Genomic DNA, 19,420 nt, shown 5'->3' with positions numbered 1-19,420 from the left:
TTACGGCCACAGGACAGTGTCGACACACTGTTTTTATCCTCCTCTGGCCCGTGTCGCCCATCTCTTTGTCAAGTTGCGCTGCCTTCCCCATGTGCGCGCGGGCGCACGGACGCGACCGGTCGCCGAGGGCTGTGGCCCTCGCGCCCGCCTGGCCGTTGCGGCTAGCATCCAGGATCCGCGCGCCCCGCCGTAACGGCGCGGTTGCCTCGCCCGCCCGTCGCCCCCGGTCGACCGTTGCCGTCTCGTGGGTCGTGGGCTCGTGGCACGCACGCGAGGATTGGTTTTCGGAGGGCGATGACATGTGGGTCGCCGGCTCGCCGCGTGGGTAGGGGAGGCGGCCTCTCAGAGTCGCGGTCCCGGGGGGCGCTCGCGTGGTGGTTTGGTTTGCGCGAGTCGCGACGCGCGCGTTGGTGGCCTGGTGGGGCTTTGGGCGCGGGAACGTTGGAGCCGGGGGGACGTCGGGGTTTGTTGGCGGGTCGATGCCACCACACGACCACGGTTTTTTGTTCGTGTTGCGTCGCGTCGTGCCGCCGTGCATGAGCGAGCAGTGAAGCGGCCGCGCAGCATGAGCAACAGCTAGCGGCTGCCGTACGGGCACGGGGGCAGTGGAGTGAAGACGGGTGGGTGAGGGTACATTTGCCTACCTGTTCGTGCCGTGAAAAGCGATCGAGCAACAGTGTACGGGTAGAGGCTTCCCTCACCGTACCGGGAAAGAAGAAGCTCGATCCACGGGGGCCTGCTCCTGGCTTGGTGGAACGTAATACGGCGACTAGATTGCAGGTTACTTTCGGTCCTTTTTTCCACTGATGTGTCCACTTGATGATACGAATCCGTTACTTCAATTCATATATGTTTGCTTTTTATTTTTAACATTATTGGATAAGATTCATGCGATCGCCATGGGGTTAATGTTGTAGTTGTCTGTCAGTATATATCTTCCTCTGATCAATTATCGAGCTATGTTCCACGCCTCAGGTTGGATAATAAACTCTCACACCCCCATTGATTTCGATTACAGTTGTTGAGCATTACTGCCATGCTTCTTTGGGACTTCTCTTGGCGGTAGTTTCTTCGGCCTTTAAATTGTGAGTAGAGGGCTAGAGGCACGGTGCCACCTATCAACTGCCATCCAGTCCTGCAATTTGTGATCAGGTCGAAACACCACATGTTCGGAGACCATTGCGATTGCTTGGCATGCCGGAGCGTACGTACGTGCTACTCAAGGGTGTTTTGGTTGCATGGACTTCCATGGACTTCTAAAGTCCAGTTCCTGTCACATCGAATATTCAGATACTAATTATAAGGGCTAAATATGAGCTAATTATAAAACTAATTACACAGGTGGAGGTTAATTCACGATACGAATCTATTAAACCTAATTAATCAATCATTAGCAAATGGTTACTGTAGCATCATATTGTTAAATCATAGACTAATTAGGTTTTATAGATTCGTCTTGCAAATTAGTCTCTGTGCAATTGATTTTGTAATTAGTCTATATTTAATACTCTTAATTAGTATCTAAATATTTGATGTGGTAGAAATTTTAGAACAAACACCCTCATTCTATCCGAAGAATACTTCGGAAAGGACAGTGAGTCAGAGCTGCACAATTACGCCGGATGGACGGTGCGTGGCAGCCGGTGCGCGTGCACTCCGATTTTACTTGCTGTCAAAGGCTGTGTCAGAACGACTGAACAGAGGTAGCGCAACGAAGGTCATGTTTAGTTCACTCCAAAATTCCAACTTTGGTACCATGCAAAAAGAAGATTCTCCATCACATCAAACTTGCGGTACATGCATGGAGTACTGAATGTAGACGAAATAAAAAAACTAATTGCACAGTTTTGTTGTACTTTGCGAGACGAATCTTTTGAGCCTAATTAGTCAATATTTGGACAATAATTCACAAATATAAACGAAACGCTACAGTTGCGCTACAGTAATTTTGGCACCTTAAAGTTGGGCAACTAAACAAGACCGAAGGCTGTATCCACACAATCTGGCCCACGCCATCGAGCTCAAAACTCCAAACTCCCATGACATGCTTATGGAAGTACCATGTTTTGCCTCCCTTTCCAAGTTTCCATGCCTGTTCACCGTGCTTTCGTGGTTGCATTGCACGCACGGTTCAGAATTCTCAACCGAGCCACTAAATGCAACAGCGGCAGAGTTGTTCAGGCAGCTCCCTTAATTAAACTCGGCAAGGACGACGTGAGATGAGCGTAACTGGTGAGAGCTTTACCAAAAAACAGCCAGAGCTTTCTTGGGAGGAGGGTCCACCGCGTGAGTCCATCCATTCCTGCCGTACGTGCTCGACCGGCCGATCCGTAACCTTTCCCCGAGCACGGCCGGGGCGCCCAGCTCGAAATCGATCCCTGGCCCTGCGCCCTGCTGTGCATCCACGTGAAGCCGAATAATGTGCGAGCTCGTTTCGGTCGCTGCGATGTTTCGATCTGATCGTGGTGCAGGTACGGATCGGGTTAACCATTCGTGTTTGTTTCTCCGGGACATCCTAAAATTCATATCACATTGAATATTCGGATGTTAATTAAGAGGATTAAATATGAGCTAATTATGAAACTAATTACACGGATGGAGGTTAATTCACGAGATGAATCTATTAAACTTAATTAATCCATCATTAGCACATATTTACTGTAGCATCACATTGTCAAATCATGGACTAATTAGACTTAATAGATTCGTTTTGCAAATTAGTTTCCATCTGTGCAACTGGTTTTATAATTAATTTATATTTAATACTCTTAATTAGTATCTAATTCGATGTGACAGGAATTTTAGGAGGGAGTAAAAAACAAACACCCCTTAGGCTCGTCTCGTCCCTCGCCCCGCTTCTATTCCCGAGATCGATCAAGCCGGTTTTCGGTGTGAATTCTGGCGGGCTTCCGCAGCAGCCGGGCAGGCACGGCCGCAATGCATTTTCGTTGAGCGCGGGCGCGCCATGGCCGTGGGCAGGCTGTGGGAATGGTCAAGGAGACAGAGTTTGAGGGCACGGTTCCTTTCTTTAGGTGGGGAAAGAGGAAAAGAGCGCGCGGCGGTGACCGACGGGAACAGCGGCTTTTGGCGTGCTTGCGGCACGGGCACGGCGGTCGCCGGCCGGGCCGAACGGCGACATCATGGTTAGGGCGCAATTTGACCGGCTGTGCTCAAAAGTAGGCGCGGCGTGTTCGCTTTGGTGGCACTAGCTCCTGCGATCTGCATACGCTTTTGGGTACATAACCTGATAATACTGGGTACTGGTCCTTGGTACGGAGCGCATCGCATGCCATGGCTATGTTGGAGCAGAATGTGATGCTCAAATACCTTTTTTTTTTGGCGAAGATGTGATGCTCAAATACAAAGGCAAGATGTATGGTAATTCTCTCAGCAAAATTAGATGTTAGTCTGAAAAAAAAATGATATCTAGTAGTAGTAGATTAGAAGTTAGAAATGCAAAAGCGAGAGTTTTTTTGGACGAAATGCCAAAAGCGGTAGTTAGAGCCCATTAATGGGCCCATATTGTGGCTTCCGGACAAAAAATTGAGAATTTAGGCCCTTCTTAGAATCTGGGCTGAAAAGTGTTCCTTGCCGAAACACACTCACTTCAGTTCTCACCTTGGAGATATGGGCTCATTTACGTTCATCCAAGTTCGTGCTTAACTAAGTTTCAAAAAGCCCTTAAAAAAAGGGAGTGACTACATATCTTCCGGGTGATTTTGTGTTCAATTCTCAACCACTTTTTAAACCAATGGCACATTGACACGTCAATAATAAAAACAAAGAAAAAGTGAGTGATACAACCAATTTTATCAATCAGCAACACAAAAAGGGCAACAACGAAAAACTGAGTGATAATGAGATTAGATATCATTCAGATTTCCTTGGTCGTGAGTCTCTCACGTGAGTCTGCATCTGCCAGCACACATGAGCAGTGCAGTTTAGTGGTGTCTAAATCAGTAAGTAAATTGAACACTACTAAAACAATTCCATCAAAAGACGGGGCAATTAAAATAAAAAATATTATATAGTTCTTCAGTCGTGTTTCTGATTGAGAGTTCATCAAAACAAAAGGAAGGACATGACACATAGAAAGTGCAACAATCTTAGGACCGGATAAAACTGAAACATGGATAAAAACAATGAATAGAGCAAAAACTGAATGAAATAGGCACTCAATCATATTGCACTGAATTAAGAAAAAACTGAAAGCTAAAATCACTACAAAATGAGTTATCAATAGAAAAGGACAAACAAGCAAGTAATGAATCAAAGAAAAAATATAATGAATATTATGATTATAGCACGCAAATGGAAAACTTATTATAACAAAAAAATACAGAATACTGAAACTGGCTCCATGACTACCAATACCTACCTCAACTACTAATTTTTAATTTGGAGGGAAACAAATTTTAGTGATGCTCATGTTTTATATGGTACCACAGACATATAGTAGTATATAACAAGGAGAATAAGCACGGCTAATTATCCACTGCCCATGTTAGTTGGTTAACTTATAGAATAAAATATAGAAAAACTGCGAGCACCTGTATTAACTATTAAGTACATGCTCGAATACAAATTATATCACAAGAAACCTAACTAACTAAGCTATGGATTGGTCAACTATGTTTAGTTCGCCAATTAGTCAGTAATCAATTAAACACAAAGACAAAAATAACAGCCCCAACTACCCCTACTCCGCGCACATCTATGGGCAGACAGAACAAGGACGTATAAAGGGGAGAAAGTAGCACACACAAACATTACACAAACATTCCTCGTAAATACAGACGCGACACACAAAGAACACAACTTCACTACTCGAGGAGGACACTTCAGCCCCTATTTGTTTGAGTTTCCTAGTATCTTCTCAGCATGAAAAGTCAGAATCTCAAATGAACAACGAATTTCTTGTCCAGCTTTCGAAAAGTTGGAAGATCGGAAAAGCTGAGTTTATATGAAAAGCTAAAAAGCTCAGTTTTATGAGCTTTTCGTAACTTTTTGAGCTCAGAAAGCTGAACACATATTCTAAAAAGTTAGTGTTGACTTTTCAGAAAAAAAATCTAATAATATTTTTTCAGAAAATCTCAAAAGCAGCTTAAACCCCTGCGCCGCTGCCGTTGAAAGCCAGAAATCCCCAATTGCGCCTTCTCTCCGCCTTACCACTGTAGCTGTAGGAACCAAATTGAAACCAAACACCACGTGTTGCCTAAACGCAAAATAAAACGTAACAGCAACAACGCGCCGCGACACGCCGGTGGGCTGACAAGCAAAACAGAAATCGGCCCATTCTACTCTCCATCTTCAACAAAGCAGCGCACAAATCTTAAACCAATCTGAGCCACACAAAAGTGGTTGAAAACAGACCACGTTATCTTCCGCGAGATATTTCGGAATTCCGTAAAAAAAACTAAGTTTCAAAAAGAAAGTTCATGCTTATGGTACGCTCTCGTCAAAACAACAAACTTTTATATTATTCAGTTCGAATTTGACTAAGAGGGATTGACGGAACAATATAAACAACTCTCAACTGTTTTAGCGTTGGAGATCTTTTGGTGAACACATCAACTGATACGATCGCTGATTATCGGCATAGCAACTGGGATTGAGGGCGGAGATGCTCCAGGAGTACGGCGAGCACATCGGCGAATCGCACTACTCCGACGAGCGCGCTGCTGGTCTCATCGACGACCCAGACGTACCCTACACGGTGCGCGAGGGCCTGGGCCATGACGGCCACAAGCGAGCTCCCGGAATGGCATGCCATGACGTCCTCCGTCGACCGCCAGCCGAAGCTCCCTGACGACATCCTCCTCGGGCGTCGTCCGCGTCCCGACGGTGAGTCCTCGTCGGAGGAGGTCGACGACGACGACGGGGACAAGGGAAGAGAGGCGGCCTCCGCGGTGTCCATGAGCTCCGCAATGGCGTCGAGGCCTCTGTCCTTGAGCTGGGCTCTGACGGCGCGCAGCAAGAATTCCGGCGGCGTGTGCGACAGAGAGCAGTCGATGTACGTCATGACGTCGCCCACAGAGAGAGCGGCGAAGGCGGCCGATACGGACTCGACGTCACACGACGCGAGCACGCTGGGGCAGATCTCGCCGACGAGCGCGTTGTCGTCGGCAACGACGGCCACGGCCGTGCCGTCCGAGACGGCTCTACGTAGGAGCGGGATCGCGTCGAGCCCGTCGTCGGCGACGTGGACAGCGTGCACGTCGCGGCGGACGAGGCCGAGGGAGGCGACTGTGAGCACGGCGACCGGGGAGAAGTGGGAGATGGAGCCGAAGAGGTGGCGGACGATGTCCTCTCGCGTCAGCACGCAGCAGTCGGCTGTCGCCACGGCATCGGAGGGGACCTGGTGATGCCGCTTCCGGCCGCGCGCGTGGAGAGGAACGAGCAGGCTCTGGCAGCCGTCGGTCAGCAACACGTCAATGGCGTCGAGCAGCCTGTAAAGTTTGACCAAACAGTTTAGCCGCCTTTGTTACTATACGAGTGAGTTTTTTTATACAATACTGCGACTGAGAATTTTTATTTTTTGAAAACTAACGGCGACTGAGAATTGACAGTTCCGAAACAAAACAAGAATCAGAAACGTGCCGCACCTCGTCTGGGGGTCCACTCGGTGGGAGACGCCGTAGCCGGCGGCGACCGCGGACACGGGCCGGCCGAGCGCCGCCGCGGGGTCCCGGAGGTTGCCCGCGTCGCCGCAGACGTAGCAGAGGATGTCCGCGACGCCGACCTTCACGTACGCCGCGGCCGCTCCCCTCTTTAGGCGGTGGGCGGCCGGTTCGGCGTCCACGAAGACGAACGGGTCGGCCCCGGCGCGGAGCGCGGCGAGTGCGGCGGCGACGGGCGTGGACGGCAGCAGCGTGAGGACCTTCGGCCTGCCGATGCAGAGGTCGGAGACGACGTGGGACAGGAGGGTCGCCGCCATGCACGCGCAGCTCGCTCGCGGGAACGGATCGGAATGCCGCCGATGCGCGCAGGGATGGAAGAGAATGATGAATGTGCTTGTGCGAGCGTGGGTTGTTGATGCTGATGAGCGCTTATGCCTGTGCAGGCTACTTATAACTAGCGGAAAAGCTGATGTGCTGGCGTGGAGTCCGGTGAGCAGTGAGCTGTAATTTTGGAATGATGCTAATGTTTGGCCGGTAGTTGGTACCTTAGCTCATATATAATTAGTCCTTTTAGGTTTGACCCAAAAATGAATCAAACCATTGTAAAGTTGTTCAGACTATTCGGTGTCATGAATATGAATATTGTCGCTCTTTCATACGGTAAGCCTTAAATTACGTCCTCTAGAAAATTCCCCAACTCACATTGATTTATTAAAACGCCCAATAAAAATCGAGGCAATTCTATTCTATGACAGTCTGTCAGACGAGAATAATCCAGAATTCCAGGTAGCTCCGCTGCATGCATGCCAGCATGTCATTACTATACTCTCACCGTGTCACATTTAGATTTTCAGCCATGCACGTGGTCTCACACATGCTATCAGTACCTTCAGCACGCTCTGATTCAGAGTTACAGCCTACAACTAAGCAGCCCTATTTCTCTTAGTTTGTGTTTTTCAGCTCATGTTGGTCTAGTTGTACACGCGAGCAACGATCGAAAGCGATCGGGGTGCAAAAGGCACATGGACACATGGTCGAACTTGTTACCTGCAACTTGAATACTCGCGACGACGACCAGATCCGCCGTCTCAATCGGGCGAAAGATGCGCCCTGTCCCCTGAAATGCAGTGCCTTCCAAAACCCGAATCCTGATCGCGCAAGGAATGATAAAAGTTTCGAGAGGATCACACGGATCCACCACGCCCGGCGCGGGGGGGGGGGGGGGGGGGGGGGGGGGGGGGGGGCGTGCAGCCGCCCCTACGGGAGCGGACAAGCCCCTGGTCATGGAGCCGTGGCCGAACAGCTTGGCGCGCCGTACGTATCGAGACGGCCAGTGGCAGATCACATGGCGGGGGCAGTTGGAGCTCAGGGGACGTATCGCTACGCGACGCCGGATAAGACGGCGCCGCCGCGACCGCGAGGCGAGATGCCTTTCTCTCTCTCATCGGATCGGTTTTCTTCCCATTCCAACCAACCCATCATGAGTTGTGCTCGCATCGTAGGCGCTTATAACCTTCCGCGGAGCTTCCTTGACCTTGAGGTAGGAGGCGACGAGGCGTGGTGTTTGGTCAGGACCCCAAGACCAAGACTGAGAGGAGAGAAAAGGAGCCGTGCTTCTCCTCTCCTGGCCATTCGATCCGGACGAACCCAGACGGTGGCGCGAGTACGTGCAGCAGCCTGCACCCAGACGCGAATACAGGATGGATTGAAGAACGATGCGATGCGATGCGAGAGAAGAGATTACAGAACAAGACGCTCCTGCCCTGGTCCGATCGAAGAGATAATAAATTTTACCCACGGATGCAGAGCAGCCTACGGGCCAAATTTCAAATGAAAAGCAACGCTGACCCAATGCACGCAACAAGAGGTCCACCCAACCGGTTTGTAACTGGCCCATTAGTACCCTAAGGATGAGGACAATTACAAAAGCCCGCAAAGTGATGCACATCCGGAAGAAAAAATTTCGGATGTCTTCCAATAATGTTCAAGAGGGATTGGTCAACGGATCAGAATTCGTGGGTGCACGGGCTCACGGGTTTACAGCCATTCCATGCTTCAATTACCTGATGGCATGGACGAGGGCTGCCGTAATGGCCATGGTTCTGCTACTGGGTAACAGTAGTATTATGTACATGGGTTATAAGGCTAATCCCAGTGGATGATTTTATTTTGACGTTTCCAAGATAGTCACATCATCAACAAGAAGACGAAATTGTGTTTGAAATTACCCCTCCAATGCACAATTTCATTTTATTGTTTCTTAGGCACTGCATAACATTTAATTTCATGACACATTCAGAGTTAGTTTTCGTGCCAAGAGAGTTTCATCTAGATGAAACTAGTCATTCTCTTCCCTCTCAGGGTACGTTTGGCAGAGCTCTCAGAGTTGATTCTCCGCTGATTCCAACAAGAGCTCTGCCAAACAATTTTTTAGTGATTCTCTACTGATTGTGTGAAGTGATTTTCTAAAATGAACTAAGAGGTACCATTGCAATAGAGAGGGAATACACTAAAAAAATTAAAATATTACACTAAACTGAGGAGTCATAGGCATCCTTATTACAGAAGCATGTGTGGAAGTTTTGAAAATTCAAAATAGAACAAGGTTGATAATGAATAATGCAGCATTGGTAGAAAATCATAATTATCAGTGCCCATGCACTAAAAAATAACAGGCAAACTATCCCCTCCCCTCTAGCATGCCATCAGCACTCAAACACATGCATGCATTTGAATATGCCATTTGCATTCCAATTCCAAGCAAAAAATGATGCCTGATTAAATAATCAATAGATAAAAATATCAGAATGAAATTGACTTAATATTCAAAATAGATGGACAAAGGGTAACAATGAGGATTTGAGCCATAACTATCACCGCCAGAAAAAAGGGTAATGAAACTTAGCTAACCAGTATGAACTAATGAAAACAACAGTATATCAGCCAACCCGCGCGTATGAACTAACCCAAAGATCAAAGCATGCGTGCACGCCTAGAGGTATGAATATGTCATGAACAAACCAGTAGAAAATAAATAAACATGTAAGAGATTCCTTAGTTACCTGAATATGAATTCAGAAACTTGGGCATAGAACAAGGTGTATAAGTTGGTTTTGAAAAGAGAGTTCTTTGAGTGATGATAGATGGAACATCTTCAAGCGTATCCTTCTTGATATCAAACATCAGAACACAAAAATCAATCTTGGTCCATTTGTTTGACCTTGGAGATCATGTAAAGAGAATTGCTAGCATTGTTACCAAGGGTGGGGACAGACGTGAACAGGTTGTTCAATGTAGCTGTGCTTTCCCCAAACTCATGCAAAAACGTAGCAAGAGTTGGATTGTTCACAGTGATGTCATCAACAACATCAACAAGACATTATTTGCGCCAACCGGTGGATGAGAGGGTCATGCTCCATACGATAATCCACCAACCTAGGTACTCGTAGATCTCCTCCTCCTCCATGTCCTCCACTACTGAGTCATGGAGGACATCAGCCGACCATACATCCTCTGGTAATAAGTCACGAGCTACCTTACATTCATGCATTATGTGTCGCCACTGGGCTTCCAGCTCGACATATCACAAACCATTCGTGCAAATGGCAACATCATGAAACGAACTTATAGAGCATAGGTGGTCCTCGGACTGGTTGTTCGGGATCAACTTGGGCAACACAATGAACCGGTATGCGGGCTTCTCCCTAAACACGTCATAGATCAGAATCCCCTTCAAAAGATCGACAAACGCAAGCTCACCACCTCCAATAGCTATCAACATTTCTACATTGGTAAGTTGGCGAGTTCCAAGAGCCATCACATTCTTGGTCCATGCGCCGCGCTAGGATTGGAACACATGGAGCTCGTATTGCCCGGGATGAAGCCGTCACCATTAACGTCGCTGCTGCCAGGAGGAAGCCGACGGAGGCCATGAACTGAACTCCCTTGAGTTACCCGTCGCCATTAACGTCGATGCTGCCAGGAGGAAGCCGACAGAGGCCATGAACTGAACTCCCACGAGATAATTGTTGGCATTTTATGGGCTCCTTACATGTGATATATGTAATTTTCTCTTAGTTTATGTTTTGATACTTATTACAAATTTAAAATTTAAATCATGTATCTAATGTATATAACTATATATCGAATATTTTCATAATTTAAAATTTTCATTTAAATGTTTAGTTGTATAGTTATACAAATGAAAAGCTTAATTAAGTTTAAGATTTCTATTGTTGCTGCTGATATATACTTATGGATACCAAATTTATTTTCACCATGATCATCATTAAAATAAGTACTAATTAATTCTCTAACATATTTTTATGAAAATTGTATAGAGGGCTAGAGGCAGAAGGTAACGCATATTCACCACTATATGTCCTTTTATACATTAATAGAGTTTAGTACAATATATGGTTAGTTGGTCTATCAAAGCAAAATACAAACATAGATATTAATACACATTCTAGATAGCATAACAACTGCATGAAAATCAGCTCATTTTGAACCTATTGTGGCATTAGCTTTAATTGTAGGGTTGCACATAGCACAATGTTTGCATGCAGCTATACTGAGTGCTAGCGACACGTCGCCACCGAAAGAATAGAGCAGATAGCTAGGTAGAGGAGTGCTTTGTATTGTTAAGGGCGTGTTTGGTATGGCTGTGGAGCTGAACTATAGCAACTCCAACTAATTTTCCAGCCAAACATCCCAGCTCCAAAATTCCATGGAGCTGTAGTGCAAATGGGGTGGAGTTTTGGAGCACCTCTTTTGCAGCTCCAAAACCACCCAATATGAACCTCCTCGTGGAGTTGGTGGGTAATTACGCACCAATGCCACTGGTTAAAAAAAACGGTTCATTTCTTTTCTCCTGAGCCCCACCCCCCTCCCCTGCCGTGACTCCCTCCCACGCGCCTGTCTTCCTCCCCCGCCGCCCGTCAACGCACCGCCAGGTGGCCCCTTCTGCTACCCCTCCTGACCATCGCTGTCCGCCCGACCCCCGCCGCCATCCACCGTCCGCCGCTACCCCATCTTCTGCTCGTCCCGCTGTGGACCCCGCTGTCCGCCCACCTCGCCGTCCCACCATCTGCACCCGCCCGCCGTCCGCCCACCCCGCCGGTACGAGCGTGCGCCCCGCTAGACCGCCGCACCCATCTTGCCTGGACGGGGCTCCTCCACCACCGGACCAGGCCGCCGCCCTGAGACACGCCTCCCGTGCATCTGCACCCCTTCTCCCGCTGCCAGCCGCCCGACCCCCGCCGTCCCATCGTTCGCACCCCTACCCGCGCCTTCTGAGGAAAAGGAAGATGGGGATAGAGAGGATGATAAGTGGGGCATGAATTGGGGGGCAACAATGGTAATTCACACTGAAATCGATCTTTTTTGGAGCTGAGAGCACTCTTCTGGCCAAACACCCCATCTAGACCGTTCCAACTCCACCTAGAGCTGGCTCCACCTGGAGTTCTGGAGTGGAGAAGCTCCACCCAGAGTTGGAGCCATGCCAAACAGGACCTTACGAAATCATAGGAAACAAAATCTGGACACTTTTTTACTAGTTAAGTTGTTTAGAAGCCTGCAAGTATTGTTTTCAATCCTGATTCCTAAACCAGGTAGAGGGCCCTCCCTGGCCGCGAGGCCTTGGGTAGATGCCCTGCTCACCCTGCCCCATGGCCGGGCCCAGGGCCGACGCTCGCGTCCAGCACGGTAGAAGAAGTACTCGGTCTTGGAGCTGCAGGCAAAAGTGACGCTGATTACGATAAGGTCATCCACGAGTGGCAGATGGATGGCTTCCCAAGGTAGTCAAACTTTTCAATTAGACCAGGCCACCAGGGCCATGGACGTGGAGGTGGGAGAGGTACGATGGATTGGTAGTGAAGAAGGAGACCTTAACAAGCCACCCTGAGGTTGTTCGAGCCTCGGCTGTGGTTGTCTCGTTCCTGCAATCCTCTTCGTCGATCTGTACCGCCGCATTAAGCAAGACCTAGGTGGGGAAGCTGGAGTTGGGGAAGATAGTGTCGATACCCGATAGGATGGTGGGGATGCTGCTGCCGGGGGACGACAGGATTTGTGCCCCGTAGCATGGCGGGGATGCTGCAGCCGGGGGCGACAGGATTGGCACCCCGTACGTTGGAGGAGGACAACGCCATGGATGCTCGATCGAGATCTCTGGAGGTCGGTGCAGGAAGGGATCGGGAGAAGGGGAATCAACCTTGGGATTATGGTTATATTCTTTTTTTAGAGGATTAGGGTTATATTATGTGAATTGTGAGCATGTGCGAGGTAGTATTTGTTTAGGTCGGTTCAGGTCTCTTCTCATGTTTGTCAAGCGACATGAGAGGAGATGGGGGCTCCTATACAACTTGTGGAAGTTGGTTAAGCTTATGGCTTTAAAGCCCCATTAGGCCCAATTACAAATCTGAATTCAACATTTTAAAAGATAAAAACTTCAACATTTTTTCAACAATAGATCAACATTTAAAATCTCAGATTCAACATTTTTGAAAAGCTAGATCAACATTTTGAAAAATAATACCTTCACCATTGTTCAAAACCTATTTCAACTTTTGAAGCAAATTGATTCAACATTTATCAAAAATTCGATCAACATTTTGGAAAAAGTATGTCGGCCGGCATGCAGTTTCATCTCCGGTGGCGGCACGCGGCAGCAAAGCACCCGCCGTGCTGCACGGTTGGCTCGGCGGAGCCCTTGGGGAGCGCACAGCGGCGCCTATCGTGGACGGTGGGGCGCACGAAGGTGGACAACGGTGGTCGGACGGGGGATGGGACGCGCGGACGACAGCCTTGGGGACGGTGGTGGGGCACGCGCACGGCGGCAGCGGCCGGATAGGGGACAGGACGCGCGGATGGCGGTGCACGTGGAGGTGGCCTCGCGGACGACGACTGGGCACGCGAACGGCGGTGGTGGCGGCCGTAGGAACGACCACGCACAGGCATGAAAGGGGGTGGGCAGCAGACTGAACCCTAGCTGAGAAAGATAGTCCGCATCCAACGGATGAGAATCATTGCACGAATTTCAAACACCGGAAGCCCAATAACAAACGGGCTTCCCGAAAGCTATATAGGATCTCCGAGAGGAGATAAGCGAACGAGACGCCCGTGGGCCGAAGAGATGAGAGAATTTTATTGATGACAGCAGCGCAGACTAGATCGGGCCAAATTTCAAATGAAAGGCAATACCGACCCAACCAGAAGTACATAGGGATATGGACACATGATGGATAGTCAGAGCTTGATTGGTTTGCTGCAAAAATAGCCTGTTCGCTTCAGCTTATTGAGCCGGCTTATTAGCCGCATGCCAAAATTTTAGCCACTATTTGTTACCAAAGGTGGCCAACATCTCCCACTTATTTTACCAAAGTATTGGTAAATTTGTCTCCCAACTTTTGGTTTGCTGGCATATCAAAATTTTAGCAAGGCCAAGGAGGACCACTAAAAAAGCTCGCAAAGCCCACGACAACCGGTAACGTTCGTGGTATCAATCAATAAATAAAAATCCTACATTCATTTCTGCTACGACATCCAATCAATCCCATCTTGAATTTTTTTTTAAAAAGCCACGATGTTGTCGCAATCAAAATGGACAGGCAGGTTAGCCTTTGCAAGTGCGCCCAGGAGAATAAAATGCCGTGGATGAATGGGGAGTAGAACATTTATATACAGTTCCAAGATGCAGTGGGATGGTCACCGAGAGTTGACCTCTATAAAATCTTTAAAAAAAAATAGGGCCAACCAAAAGCTTTTCGGCTTCCCTAAAAATAGGGACCGTCTACCCATCGACTACGGTCACAATCATCTGGGTGATTTGAAGTTGGATAACGCCCTATTTTGAAGAGAAAATAATTCAGGTGCTGCAAATAGATTTATCACCTGAAAATTATGATCCTAAAATTCTGATTAAAATTATGACCCTAAGATTCTGATTAGAAAACAAATTGTGCTGAGCATATAGAAAACAAACTGATGTAGAAAAGAGAAGGAAAAATAAAATGCAAAAAGTAAAATTATAAACTTAAACAAATTTTTACTATAGTCAGTTAGATGACAAATTATTTTTAACTGTGAGAAACCCTCAAATGCAAAAAATACCAATCAAATTTCAAATAAACAACATGCAAATTTACATAGATTGAAAAGTACACAATATACAAATTGAAATTATAGTCTGTAAATTACTTACATAGTGTAAAAGAATTCTAATGTACAGGGAAACGCACGCACTGCGCAGCCCCGCAGGCATGCGGCATGCTCGATGCTCATAGCATGCAGCCGTGCAAGGCCTGGTCGGAGCGCTGCTGTGTAGCGCAGCTGCAGCAGGCCAGCAGCAGGAGGCAGCAACATTTATGTGACGAGAAAGCACCACAGCTGTAAGATCCGACGGTGCAAAATTCAGGTGATGGGAGCTTGCGAATCACCCGAGCAATGTATGGCTTTTCCCTAAAAAATAGCTTTGCGCTTTTGGTTTCTCGCCTACTGCACGTTCTTGAGGGGTGTTTGGATACATCCCGCTAAACTTTAGCACATATCACATCGAATGTTTGAATACTAATTAGGAGTATTAAATATAGTTTAATTACAAAATTAATTGTACAGATGGAGTCTAATTCGCAAGACGAATCTATTAAACCTAATTAATTCATGATTTGACAATGTGGTGCTACAGTAACCATTGCTAATGATGAATTAATTAGTCTTAATAGATTCGTCTCGCGAATTAGACTCCATCTATGCAATTAATTTTATAATTAGCTCATGTTTAGTCCTCCAAAATTTAGCATATCGTATCAAACACCACTTATATCAAACACCACTTATGAGTCTCGGAACTTTCGGAGTCCTTACCCACCTCGGTCGTTCCTTCGTTCCGACGCCGACGTCTCACGGCTCGCAGCGACACGTCCGGTTCAGATTCTAGGACCAGCAATAATTCTCAAAACCCAACTGCGTCGCGCCAACAACGGCGTCGCCGGCCGGCGCCGACCGGCGAGTCAGCACGGTGGTCAAGTGGCCGCCTGGACAAGTGAGGCCCTGTTTGTTTCCGCGGGGAGGGAGCGCGCGCAGCGCTTTGCTGCAGCGATTCGTCCGCGGTGAGCGTTTCACGATCCCCAGTTAAAAAAAATGAACGCGGTGGTGGAGAACAGGCGACCGTGGGCTGACGCGCGGCCGCCAGTCTGGACTCTGAAGTGACTCGTCCACCGCCGTCCCGCTCACAATTCATTGCGCCCCAGCCCCCCCCACCACTCTTTCGGCTTTGCCGCCATAAATTCTGGTTCAGCCCGTCATCCGTGAAGAAGAGCTCAGCCGCCGGTACGACCTACTACGAACGGTACGAAGCTAGGTGGCGGCACGGCTCTTTCCTCTCGCTCCCAGCGGCCATGGCGATTTAAATGCCTCCTGGCTCCTACCAATCCTGTCTTCCCCGGCGCTAGTTGCTCTAGCCTGACGATGGCGCTGTTGAGGGGATGCCTCTGTAGATCCGAGGAAGATTTCAGAGGTAACTGACCGTCTGGCTCTAGCCTGCTCGATCGACGCTTCATCGCTTCTCCATGTTCTCCGTGCTTAGTTGTTGGTTCTCATGCTTTTCTACTGGTACTGGACATGAATTATTATCGTTCTGCCAATGTTTTCTCTTGGTTTACATGTGACGGAATCCAAATCATAGTGATGAGAACTTTTAGCAAGGCTCGTGGAAGGGCTAGCCGTCCAACAGCTGATTGAGGTTGCTGTCTTGCTTTCTGAAACAGGGCTTCTCTGCTTGGAGAATCTCCGGTTGTTTTCGTACAAGGAGATCAGAGCGGCAACGAACAACTTCGACAAGAGTAACAAGCTAGGCCGAGGTGGTTTTGGAACTGTGTACAAGGTACTGTATCCAAGATATTTTATCTTGGCAGTGCTCCTGCCTCTTTTCAAAAAAAGAAAGAAGATATATCTGCTGCTTTGATATTTTAACTGCAAGTAAGTCCTCCTTCGAGTGAGGGATTCTTAGCTGAAGCCATGCAACTGTATTTTGCGACACAGGGAGTATGGGGAGATGGCACCACATTTGCTGCAAAGGTTTTGTCCTCTGAATCCGAGCAGGGGATCAAGGAATTCCTAGCTGAAATCGAGAGCATTTCCGAAGTCAAGCACGCGAACCTCGTCAGGCTGCTGGGCTGCTGCATCCAGAGGAAAAACAGGATCCTCATCTACGAGTACCTCGAGAACAACAGCCTTGATCATGCATTGCAGGGTAACTGAACCATCAAACACCTTACTACTTGAAGCTGGATACCTTGTGAACAGCAGTCTTGATCGCACGTGCTTGTTTTTATAGCTTTAGGTTCAGCGAACGGAGTGACGTGTCTGTCTTGGACCACGAGGTCGGCTATCTGCGTGGGCACTGCCAAGGGGCTGAGCTACCTGCACGAGGAGCACGAGCCGAACATTGTGCACAGAGACATCAAGGCCAGCAACGTTCTTCTTGACAGAGACTACAGGCCAAAGATCGGAGATTTTGGGCTGGCAAAGCTATTTCCGGACAATGTTACTCACATCAGCACAGGCGTGGTCGGAACATGGTAAGCTGTTTTGAAGATTAAAATATCTTTATGAACTTTTGTCCAAAAAAGTGTATTAAGATATTCTGTTCCTGACATCAGTCTAACTCTCTGCAGTGGGTACTTGGCGCCTGAATATTTTGTGCATGGGCAGCTGACCAAGAAGGCCGACGTCTACAGCTTCGGAGTTCTTATTCTCGAGATCATCAGCGGGAGGCGGATCTCGCAGACGATCCACTCAGACATGTTCCTGGTGCGAGAGGTCGGTTTCTGATTCTCTTTCCTGCCGATGAGCTCTTGCCTTTCTGTTCAGGAGACTTTGTCTGCAATGAACACGGAACTCTAACGTCATTTTTGCCTCCGGGTTGCAGGCGTGGGTGCTGTACCAGCAGGGTAGCCTGCTGGACATGGTGGACGCGCGCATGGAGGACTACCCGGAGGAGGAGGTGCTCCGGTACATCAGGGTGGGCCTGGCCTGCACCCAGGCGGCGCCCAGCAGCCGCCCGACGATGAGCCAGGTGGTGGCCCTGCTGTCGCGGCCCGTCGCGCTGCACGAGGCGGCGATGCGCCCGCCGAGCTTCGCCGAGCTCGGCGGCGGACACCGCACGGCCCCGCCGGACGGGCCGAGCGCGGGGCTGTTGGTCCAAGCGTCGCCGAAGGCGAGGTGGCCTCCGGCGGCGGCGGCGGAAGCAGCTGAGCAGCCCGCGTGCTCTGGCTCGTTCACGTACAGCGAGGTTGCTCCGCGGTAGATAGGCAGGTGGCGGTGCGGTCGGCCATGTACAGAGAAGTGATCGTAGTTGCATGCGAGGCGGCGTTCGTGCTTCGGAAAAGCTAAACCATGTCTTGCCCGAATGCGCTCCCCATTTTTTTTATCCCTAAACATAAACGATAATCTGCATAAGAGCTCGGCAGGCAATTCAAACACGGTGGCTACATGGATTTTTCATCCTGCACCAGGGAACCCATCTTCTCCCACAAGAACTCACCTTCCATGCGTCTCCTTTTGTTCCGGTTTAAAATTAGCTCAGGATAAAAGGAGGCGCGTCATGATAGGCTTATTTTCAACCGGGACTAAAGCCCCCATTTCGTCCCAATTGTAACGCCTAGTTCCCAGCCACCGATAGTGTCCCCCTTTTGTCTCGGTTGGAGTCTCCAATCGGGACAAAATGTTTACTCCCGGTTGGTAATTTCAACTGGGCGCGCTTTTGTCCCGGTTGGTGGTTCCAACCGGGAGTAAACTTCAACTGGGACAAAATATGTTCCTTTTTATCCCGGTTGGAATTTTAAACCGGGATAAAAAGTCATCCCCCATTACATCCCAAGACAAAGACCTTTCTTCCTCCTCCAGCTAGAGCCAATCCACTCCACAAAGATAGAGAGCTTCACCCTCCATGGCGCCGAAGCAAGCCTAGAGGAGGTGCTGCCCCAATTTTTTTCCTTATTTCTGTGGAGATTTCACTTATCCAAAGTGTTGTGAAGGTTAGCTACTTCATCCTCTTGTTATGCTTTAGAGAGGGAGAAAAATTAGTTTGCTTGTTAGAAAGAGGAAGAATGAACAGGATTTGTATTTATACATGTTTTTATGCTAGAATGTGATGGATAGTTTGCTTGTTACATACGATTCGTGTTAGTTAAAACAACTTGATGTGTAGAATGGAGATGGATAGTTTATTTGCTAGAATGTGAAGTAGAAAATGGAGAGGATTTTAAGCTAGAATGTGAGGGAGAATGGAGAGTAAATGTGTGGGAGAATGGAGAGGATTCCAATATTAATTTTAAGGAAAAAATTAGTATGTCATATGTGTCATATATATAGCATGTATCCTTGCACGGTTTAAAAATGCTGTTATCCTTGTCTAAACGGTTTATCTTGTGAAAGTCAATATGCTTTTTTAAATCCGTACTTGTTGAACTTGTATACCGTGTTCATCTCGGCGAGCATGTTCTCCACCGAGCGGCAACGGACGTAAAGGAGGAGCTCCAATGCTACGAGGAATAGTGACAACGGATATCGTGGAAGACCGTGTCCCCTTCCTCGTAGAATCGAAGCTCTTCCATGGCGAAGTACGGTGCCGGCCGGTGGAGAAATGCTCGCCGAGATGATCACGGTCTGCAAGTTCAACAAGTTCTGCAGTGCTAAGGTATGAATTTTTGTACATAGAGATGGCTTCTGCTGCTGGAGGTAGTGGCGATGGTGAGAGCGATCGTCGTTCCTCTCGCGGCAAGGGGAAAACCATAGTTAGC

The 19,420-nt window shown here is 48.3% G+C and overlaps 1 protein-coding gene and 1 pseudogene across 1 annotated transcript; one reads left to right on the top strand and one right to left on the bottom strand.

The window, feature by feature from the left end:
• Nucleotides 1-5,402: 5,402 nt before the first annotated feature.
• On the bottom strand, nucleotides 5,403-7,077 carry LOC117863100 (CBS domain-containing protein CBSX5). Its single transcript, XM_034746695.2, has 2 exons — nucleotides 6,606-7,077; nucleotides 5,403-6,449 (listed from the first exon to the last, which is right to left on the bottom strand). The coding sequence occupies exons 1-2, from the start codon at nucleotides 6,935-6,937 to the stop codon at nucleotides 5,591-5,593; spliced, it is 1,191 nt and encodes a 396-aa protein (XP_034602586.1). The 5' UTR covers nucleotides 6,938-7,077; the 3' UTR covers nucleotides 5,403-5,590.
• An 8,745-nt stretch (nucleotides 7,078-15,822) lies between these two features.
• On the top strand, nucleotides 15,823-18,122 carry LOC117842472 (cold-responsive protein kinase 1-like; annotated as a pseudogene).
• Nucleotides 18,123-19,420: the final 1,298 nt, after the last annotated feature.

Source organism: Setaria viridis, chromosome 1 (assembly GCF_005286985.2).
Source record: "Setaria viridis chromosome 1, Setaria_viridis_v4.0, whole genome shotgun sequence".
Classification (NCBI taxonomy): domain Eukaryota; kingdom Viridiplantae; phylum Streptophyta; class Magnoliopsida; order Poales; family Poaceae; genus Setaria; species Setaria viridis.
This window is presented reverse-complemented; position numbering and strand designations above follow the sequence as displayed.

Coding starts and splice junctions, on each gene's coding strand:
- LOC117863100 (XM_034746695.2), bottom strand. CDS start 6,937: ATGGCGGCGACCCTCCTGTCCCACGTCGTCTCCGACCTCTGCATCGGC. Junction 6,450..6,605: donor CGAGTGGACCCCCAGACGAG/GTGCGGCACGTT, acceptor CAAACTTTACAG/GCTGCTCGACGCCATTGACG.